At 34.9% G+C, this 9,452-nt stretch overlaps 1 protein-coding gene across 1 annotated transcript; it reads right to left on the bottom strand.

Annotated features, from left to right (window-relative positions):
- Positions 1-2,289: 2,289 nt before the first annotated feature.
- Positions 2,290-5,967, bottom strand: LOC145164125 (cysteine-rich receptor-like protein kinase 2). The gene is made up of 8 exons (XM_079082849.1): positions 5,551-5,967; positions 4,155-4,552; positions 3,962-4,081; positions 3,647-3,777; positions 3,320-3,524; positions 2,989-3,220; positions 2,691-2,844; positions 2,290-2,601 (listed from the first exon to the last, which is right to left on the bottom strand). Exons 1-8 carry the CDS (start codon positions 5,925-5,927, stop codon positions 2,290-2,292), a joined length of 1,929 nt encoding a protein of 642 aa, XP_078938975.1. The 5' UTR covers positions 5,928-5,967.
- Between the last annotated feature and the right edge of the window lie 3,485 nt (positions 5,968-9,452).

The following is a 9,452-nucleotide window of genomic DNA, read 5'->3' as shown; positions in this document are numbered from 1 at the left end:
TAAGGTATTCCTTTCCAACATACACCCCACTCTTGGTGAGAACAAACTTATCAGACTCAAATACAAGTTTGAAACCTTTGTTACTAAGAATAGGACCAGAAATCAAATTCTTAGTAATTTCAGGAACATGCAAAACATCACTTAAAATAAGTTCTTTTTCAGAGGTCAGTTGCAGCTTCACTTTTCCCTTTCCTTCAACTTTTGCAGTAGAGCCATTCCCCATAAACATTGGTTCAGAATCCGAGACTTTCTGGTATGTAGAAAACATGATTCGGGAGTTGCAAATGTGCCTTGTTGCTCCAGTATTAATCCACCAATCCACACAATTGCTAACCATGTTGGTTTGAATCACAGCAACAAACTGATTTGGTGATGAAACCATGTTGACTTGACCAGAATTTCCTCCACCAAAATTACCACCATTGTTTCTATTGTTCCCTCCATTGTTTCCTCCACTGTTTCCTCCATTGTTTCCTCCTTGACCCCTCCTGAATCTGCAATCTCTTGCCTTGTGTCCAGTTTTGCCACAAACATAGCATGGACCAGAATTCTTCTTGAAATTCTTCTTGTTTGGGCCATGATTTTTTCCATCTTTGGAGGAGTTTTTGGAGTCTTGCTTCCCTTTCTTGTTGTTGTGCTTTGTCCTTGAAGTACTTGCTTCTCCAACAAAGTTTGCACTTGGTTCCAAGGAATTTGCATCTGCCTTCTCATTCAATCTGTTATCTTCTTCCACACGAATTCTCAACACAAGTTGCTCAAAACTCATGTCATCAGTTAAGTGTTTAAGATATAGTTTGTAATTCTTACAAGAAGGAGGAAGTTATTCAATGATTGAACCAACAAGAAAGTTAGAGTTTATACCCATACCTTCAACTTCAAGATCATGTGCAATGACTTGAATTTCCTCCACTTGTTTGAGGACAGATTTGGTATCCACCATCTTGAAATTCATGAATTTTCCAATCACGAATTTCTTGGAACATGCCACTTCTGTTTTGTATTTCTTTTCCAGTGATTCCCATATCTCTCTTGCAGTTGTGATGGTAGAGTAGATATCATAGAGGGAATCATCCAAGGTATTTAGAATATAATTTCTCCAATTATATTCATTTGTGTTCCAAGTTTCCACTACCCTTTGGTGTTCTGCTAATTGGGCTGCAGTGGGTGAAGTTACTCCTTCTGTAGTAGTTATACCCCAGTGGGAGGAGAGGGATAATCATCAGTGAGAACATTGGAAACATGAAGAGTTGTTAGATAAAACAACATCTTCTGTTGCCATCTCCGAAAATCTGAGCCTTTGAATTTCTCAGGCTTTTCCACATGTATTTTGATGATGGAATTTTGATCCATTCTTCACTCTTTGATTTCTGTCTTAGATTGTTATTACAGAAGTATACAATCAACAAAAGTAATTGAAATAAAACAAACGAAATTCAAATATATATATATATATATATATATATATATATATATATATATATATATATATATATATAATATACAAGAATCAATTTACAGAAAACATACTTATATGATGATTACACAGAAAATATGATTACGAAATTGTGCAGATTGAGGCCTGCTTTGCAGTGTCCTAAGACAGAAATTTCCATGGAATGGGTTAGTCTTGAGGATACAACAATCCAATTCAAGAACAGATCTTGAATCTGTCGAAATTCACCATGATCCCTTTGGAAAAATAAACGATTTTTGAGAGAAAGTATGTGTGTATCATTAGCCTTCAAATTCTGTCTGAATTCCTTCATTTATAGGCTTCCAATGGTGGTTGTAAACCACCAACCGAAATTAACTGCCAAAAACTGTCTGCAGTTAATCCTTTATTTAACAGAATTTGTTTTGCACTGACTAAAAAAAATTAATTAATGACTAATTAATTTCGGATTATATATTAAAAAATATTATTTAGTCAAGAAGAGCCCAAGAGCCCTATCTTTGACCATTAATATTTTAATAATCCAAGCCTACTACTAGCCCAATTTGACTAATCCAAGCGTACCACAACCCAAACCCAATATGCTTAACCCATTACTTGATCCATTTGATTAAATGAGTGAGACAAGACTTATAAGGTGGAAAAAGGTTTTCTCTTCCACCAATGTGGGATAAGTCCCACATTGTAATTTTGTAGAGCAAAGTTCCAACAAAAACTACTTCCAACAACCAAATTAATGAAAAAAACGAATAAATTATTAATAAAATTACCACAAAATGTACATACAACTTCAAACATCTTTTAAACAAGATAATTTATTGCAATATAGTAATAAATTAGCGACCGGTGAGTTCAGTCATTGATACGACAGCGTTTGATGTGCTTGAAGCAACATATGGGGGATCATCAACATGAACGTTTAAATATGAAACCTTGAAAGGCAATCTATTTGGTGGCTTGTGGTCTCCTGATCGATCATTTAAAAGCATTAACACTTCAGACATTTTTGGCCTCTCGGAGACTACCGACTGAGTACACATCAATGCTATTTCTATGATTTTCATCACATCAAGTTCTGTGCACTCACTTCGGTCAAGTGCTTCGTCAATAAGGTTTAAGGGCATTTGATTCTCGTACACGCTCCAAGCCTACATATACATCAAAGAATATCGTAAATCCAAAAAAAAAATTGGAATTAATGGTTATCTTCTTTATTGCTATTTTTGTTTGAACATACATATTCAAGAAGGTATTTTTCTGGTTGGGATAAGTCCAACACATCAGTACACCTCTTGCCGCTGAGAACTTCAAGTACCACGATGCCAAAGCTGTAGGTGTCAGATTTCTCAGACAACTGTCCATGAATAGCATATTCTGGTGCTGTATAGCCACTGCAGATGCAAAACTAGTTGCTTCAACTTCAACATATACATGAGTAAGTTTTATTAAGGTATTTTTCTGTTTTTGTGGCACATCACTTTATGGGTACGTCTTCGTATTTTAGTGTTGACTAATTATAGTGTAAATTTACTTACAATGTTCCGGCCACTCTAGTGCTAATATGGGTCTGTTCATCAGGTAAAAGCCTTGCAAGACCAAAATCTGCAATTTTTGGCTGAAAATCTTTGTCAAGTAAAATGTTGCGTGGATTTATATCCCTATGGATGATTGTCACATGGTATTGTTCATGTAGATAAGCAAGACCCTTTGCTGTGCCACAAATAACCTCATAACGTTGTTTCCAGTTAAGAATCCCCTTTCTTTCACCTAAGTATTCAAACTCAATAAAACATTACTTCTACTTGTATAAATGATAACATTATAATGTCAAAGAGTATAACTTGATTGAATGAAACAAAATCTAACCATATAAGAAATTTTCTAGGCTTCCATTTTCCATGTATTCAAGGACCAGAAGCAACTCTGGTCCCTCACTACAGCACCCAAGAAGGCGTATCAGGTTACGATGATGGACATTACTAAGCACTCGTACTTCACTCTGCAATTCCGCATCTGCACTACTAACGAGTAGTTTTTTCACTGCGATTGTATTTCCAGTCTTTACCTCACCCTATTGAATATATGGCCAAATTAGTTGAATTGAAGATCAAAAACAAGGTTAAGTACCCTACTTAAATAACATAACGTAAAATCAATTGATCATAAAAAAAAAATATTAAACTTACAACTAACCTTGTATACTTCTCCAAATCCTCCTTCACCAAGTTTGTAATCGTCGGAGAAGTTCTTTGTTGCCTTCTTTAAATCACGGTAACTATATTTCATTGGATCTTGTAGTTTATCACTTTGCCCATATACGTAACCTGGTACATTGAAAATCTTATGATATATGTAATGTTGAATTTCACACTCATATTAAGTCTATTTAAATTGCCTATATATTGTGCAGACCTAAAAAGCCCAAAAACATTTTAACGTGAGTAAAGTAAGGAAATGAAGCTTACCCTTTAAATATATTTGGACTAAAAGATAGTTGATCCTACTAACCTTTTGTTGTGTTTCTCTTTTTCAATCGACGACACCAGATAATTATGGCCAGAAGAACGATGCTGAATAAGCCTAGGCTGCCAACAACTCCCCCAATAATGACTCCCTTATTTCTCGAACCTTACATTTAAATATCGTTAGCAACTCCTACAACACTAGAGAATTAATTTAGCATATAATTAAGAGGTTTTACCGTTCCCAAGAAAAGGTACAATGATAGTTGTTTTATTCTTGCTGAAAAAGGGTGTAGACGAGTATCTCAGAAAACACCCTGTATCAAGTGCCCTTCCATCAACGAAAGGTAAACAGTTCATTATGTTGGAATATGCCATCTCTAAGCATTCCTTGCAACCGTTGGGTGCCAATGTTGGTGCACATTGTGCTATAGCATATACACTTCTATTGCTACCAACAATATTACTAAAGGAGGCTGCAAATAGATCCTTGATTCTAGGCGTGGCGATTGTAAGATTTGATAACAGTCCATCCACTGCGGTTTCGAAACGTGTTGGCCTAATTGCAGTGCGGTTTCCACATAAGCCAACGTTGCCTGGTTGTGTTGACTCGTCGTAGAAACGTCTAGTATCGTACCTGTACGGAAAAGAAAAACATATATAACATACATATTGGGTGAATCTTATTCTTCATGCGGCGTTAAAGACATCCACAATCCATTGAACTCTATAGAGTTCAATGGATTGTCACATCATCCATTAAACTCTTATGGTATTTACATTATGGGTGCTACCTAAAGTACATATAAATGGTCCATGTGGTTTGGGGTGAACCTTTAGATTTCACTTTTATTCGAATACACTATGGGAGTCATGCGATAATATTAGTAGGGTTTTTCGTCCTTTAAAAACATAAATAACTAACTTACTCTTATTTGATAATTCTTTTCATATATATATATATATATATATATATATATATATATATATATATATAGGTTTATTTGTTTCCTACATCTTTTGTGAGATAGAATAGACCAATAAAAATTTAATAAAAAATAAATTATTAATTAACCAAATAAATATAGATATTATATGATTTCCATTATTTAATGCATAGTAAATGATATCTATAGTTACGATGAATGTTTTATGTTTTATGGTAACTAATAAAATTCATCATTAATGTCAGAAATAATATTTTTTCAGAATAAATTCACATCTATGTTTTCATCTATATGTTTGAGGTATTTAAGATCATTCTTTGTTGTTCAAAAGAAAAACCGGAACATAAGTTAAAGTTAAAAAAACAAGATCTAAATGGTACATGATGCGGTTCCCAAAAAAAAATGGTACATGCTAATTAATTCACCAAGAACGATCGACTATATATGCTACAAGCCTACCACAATATTTTTTTAATAAACATACCCACGAGTAATTGCTACTGCAAGTGGTAATCAACAGTTTTGTGACTACCAAAAAATTATACAATCTGAATTTTATTTGTCCTGGGACAGGGTTAGAAGTTGTTGTAACAAAAATATTATTATCTATATATACTAACCACGTACAACCACAAACTATATGATACAATTGTAAAATAAAGGAAAGGGATGCAAACTACTAATTAACCTGACAAAGCAGCCATCCAGAACAGCTCGGGCACCGGTCGCAGCTGCACAAGAACGTGCATTTGAAGTGGCCACATCATAACAAGCAAGGCACTCAGCCGTTGACATATAAAGTCTGCATTGTGCCATCAAATAGACGGGTTCCCTGTTGCGAGACTGCTCAGCAGTTGCAAAGTAGGTATTATTGTTGGATAATTGTCTTCTGACCTCCCTAAAGGTCTGGTTAAGATTGGTGAAGAAACTCCTAGAGTTCAGTAAGCTGCATGATCTAAGTAGTAGGTTAGTTTGTGGTTGTGATGTCACAAGGGTTGTGAAAAATATTATAAACAGATAGGAGAACACCACGGCCTGCCACTTAAAGAACCACCATTTTGTCATCGCAACTCTGGTTTTCTCCTGGGTTTTGTTTTGCTTTTTTTTTTTCTCTTATGCAAGGTATTAAACCTGAGAGACCAATAGTGGTTATTTATATTGTTAAAGTTTATTAGAATATGCCTATATTGATTATTTATATAGTTGAAGTTTATCAGAATCTATCCATGTTCAATTTATATATCATATACCATCCATGTTGAAGTTTATTAGAATATACTAATTTGTTAATGAATAGAGACACTATCTCATTCATATATATTAACAAACGTAATTTCAACTATAGAGACATGTATATTTTTTATATTTGGTTAATAAATTTGTAAACCATTATTATATGATCTATATGTATGCTTTTCATTGTAAGCAAAATATTCATCTTGAAAAACAATAAAAAGAAAAAAGAAAAGCTTACTCAAAAAATAAACTATTTTAAACAAAATTAGTTTGCATAATTACTTTGGCTATTAAAACTTTAAAAGGACAGAAAACCAACAAACAAAGTTCCGCAACAACACATATTCCCTTTCAAATTTACAAAATATGTTTAGAATTATTTATTATTACACGAAAAAGTCAAATTTGGTCTTGTAAAAAAACTGTGGTTTTAATCCAAAAAAGATTTTGGACTTTGATCACCATTGGTCAAAAATGTGATTATTTGTGGATTTGATCATTAACAAAAAAATAATACTATTTTGCTTTTGCAATTTTTTTTTCTATATTTTATACATTTAACTAATTTAAAAAACCAAAAGGAAAAATCCCACCTTGCCCCAACCCCCTATCCAGTTCAATACACATAAGTACCGAAAACTAAAGAGGAACTCTATATCTTTTTTATAGGGTTGTTAGGGTAGGGGACGACTCCGTTAGGAAGGAGCGACTTTCGGTTTTGACGAAATGCATCATCTCTAACAAAGGGAGGTGGCTTGTTGTTTGCAGAGATGTTCGTTTTTTCTTCTTTCCGGATCATCCTAAAGATCTATGGTCCAGAGAAGAGAAGGTCATTTGAATCCTATTGGTATTCGATACACACATGAATGGAGAAGGAAAGAGAAGTGAGATATTGTCGGAATCAAACTTATTAAAGAGGAAGAAAGAGAAATATATATATATATATATATATATATATATATATATATATATATATATAACTTTTTACGGTTATTTTTCGTCCTCTGCGTTTTGTACGAGCATTTTATGCGTTAAACCCGACCAAAATCAAATTGATCCGTATGAGCGACGGTTGAGAGAAATCGAGTATAGTCTGTATTCGCAGTTCAACGGCTACTCCATGTTCCTTCTTCGACAGACAGTTCTACAACCTCCGATATCATGTCTCTTTCAACCTCTCATGTGTTCAACGCCTTCTCCGCGTTCTTCCTGACTTCCAGGTTGAAATGCTATTTGGTTTGTCTTCTAAGATGTTTTTAAGTACAAATTACCTCTAATAAATGTTGAACAATTTTTTCTTACCACGATCACTGTTTATTTAACAATGGAAAATAGGTACAAAACTTTATACTGATTATAATTGTTCTATTGAGTTGGTGGTTTTGTTCATGTCATTTTGTGTACAGATCAGGAGAGGATTTTGCTATTGTTATGCGTAATGAATATATCTTGCATTAGCAGTTGAGGTGTAACATACAAGCGCCAGTTCATTCAACGTTGGATAAAAGGTAAATGCTTATGTTGATTTTAATCGTGCTTTACAATGGATTGTGTATTTGTTTTATGTTGATTTGAGAATGATTTGTGTAACGCCCTGTTCCGAATCGTTATCCATTTGGGTGTGGATGATGTAATGTAAATGATTCGGGCGTTCGGATTTAGGTTTTGGAGCCAAGGGGTATTTTGGTAAAATGGCAGCGGGCTTTTATGGAAATTGAATTTTCATTCGGGAAACTTTATGGAAAGTATGAGTTGATTAAAGTATAGAGCTTCTCATTACCTATTCATGGATATAAGGATGGTCGGAATCGAAGTTGTATCAAAGAAGTTATGGCCTTCGGAATATGTTAGGGTTTGAGGTAAACCCTAGTACACGGGGTGTACCAAGGGAGTACGCGGGGCGTACTGATGTCAAGGGTGTTACACTATGCGTAATGGAGTGTACGCTTAGCGTACTGCGAGGAGGGGATCTTGGTGGGAGAACTCGTACGCTGGGCGTACAAGGGTGAGTAAGAAACCCTAATATTTCGTGTTGTACCCTATATAAGCTTTATGTTAGCCTGTTTTGTCCATTTCTAAGCCATCCTCCATACCCTAAAAACCCTAAACCAACCCTCTTAGCCTCTTGGTGGTATTGTTGAGCTATTGGAAGGCTTTGGTGCACATTTTTGCCTTGGGAAGGAAAGAGGAGAAGCTTGAAGTTGTTTTGCTTGGAGGAAAGGCTTTGGATCCAGAATCATCATCTTATGGGGAAGCTTTTTGAGGTATCAAGTTTGCATCTTGGCTTGTATATGTTTAGATCTCTTCTTGGTTAGTTTATTATGATTTTGGTATCATTTTTTAGGTTGATGGATGAGTTAGGACGTTTAAGGGCTTATTCTTTTAGATCTGAGTTTGTTTGGGTATCATTGAGCATAAAAGAACAAGCTTTATGTGTAATTTGGTGTTATGCATACATTAAGTCATCTATTAAGTCCCTTTTAAGCTTAGGAGCTTCTTTTTAGCCATGTATGAATGTAAATTTCGCAACTTTACGTGATGATCCAGCTCAAGGAAGTCAGATCTATGTTTTGGAGCTTTGTCTTAATGGGTTAAGTAAAAAATCAAGTTTTGGGTTGAATAGGGTGAGTACGCTGGCCATACAAGCAGGTACGCTTAGCGTACAAGCCTCCAAGCGAGTACGTTGCGCGTACGTGCTGAGTACGCACCGCGTACTCAGTCTGTTGGGCTTTGCACGTTTGGGCTTCAGTTTGCTCTATTTCTGGGCTTGGATTGCTTGGGGCTTTGTTGGGCCATCTGTAAACAAGTGTTTGGATTGGGGAAAAGTTAATGGGCTTTAGGGTAAGGCCCATGTAAGGGTTTGGGCCCAATTTGGAAAATTAAGTCATAAGTGGGCTTTGAATGGTTATGGGTTTGTGGGCCTTAGTCTTTGACCAAGCTAGGTGAGGGGTAAAATGGTTTTTTTGGAGGCAAAAGTCCTTTTGGCAAAAGTTACAAAAAGTTAGAATTTCCTGACTTTTCCAAAAAGTCAGTTTTCCTTGTATAAAAAACTCAAAAGTTGCTTTTAAAATACTTTTACCAAACATCTTTTCCATTTTATCTTTTTCAAAAAGAACTTTTGGGCCCTCAAAAGATAAGCCAAACACCCCCTAATTAATGAGTATTCTCTCGTGGTATAGGAGGTAAGTATGATGTTTTATAGGATATATCCTTTTTTTCTTTCTATGATGTTTTGTAGGATATATCTTTTTTACTCACTTCCCTATAAAACTAAAAACATCTATTGATTTCTTTCCGGTCAAAAAAAATCTATTGATTATTCACCAAAATGAACAAATATTGGTGTAACCTAAT

Source organism: Lactuca virosa, chromosome 3 (genome assembly GCF_052849685.1).
Source record: "Lactuca virosa cultivar CGN04683 chromosome 3, Lactuca_virosa_CGN04683_v6, whole genome shotgun sequence".
Taxonomy (NCBI): Eukaryota; Viridiplantae; Streptophyta; class Magnoliopsida; order Asterales; family Asteraceae; genus Lactuca; species Lactuca virosa.
The sequence above is the reverse complement of the archived record's forward strand: the minus strand, read 5'-3'. Positions and strand labels throughout refer to the sequence as shown.

What these genes read in the sequence shown, in the direction of transcription:
- LOC145164125 (XM_079082849.1), bottom strand. Translation starts at nt 5,927, where the DNA reads ATGACAAAATGGTGGTTCTTTAAGTGGCAGGCCGTGGTGTTCTCCTAT. An exon ending in CTGGATGGCTGCTTTGTCAG is followed by an intron (nt 4,553 to 5,550) that starts GTTAATTAGTAG and finishes TTTTCCGTACAG; the next exon opens with GTACGATACTAGACGTTTCT. An exon ending in GATTTGGAGAAGTATACAAG is followed by an intron (nt 3,525 to 3,646) that starts GTTAGTTGTAAG and finishes TATATTCAATAG; the next exon opens with GGTGAGGTAAAGACTGGAAA.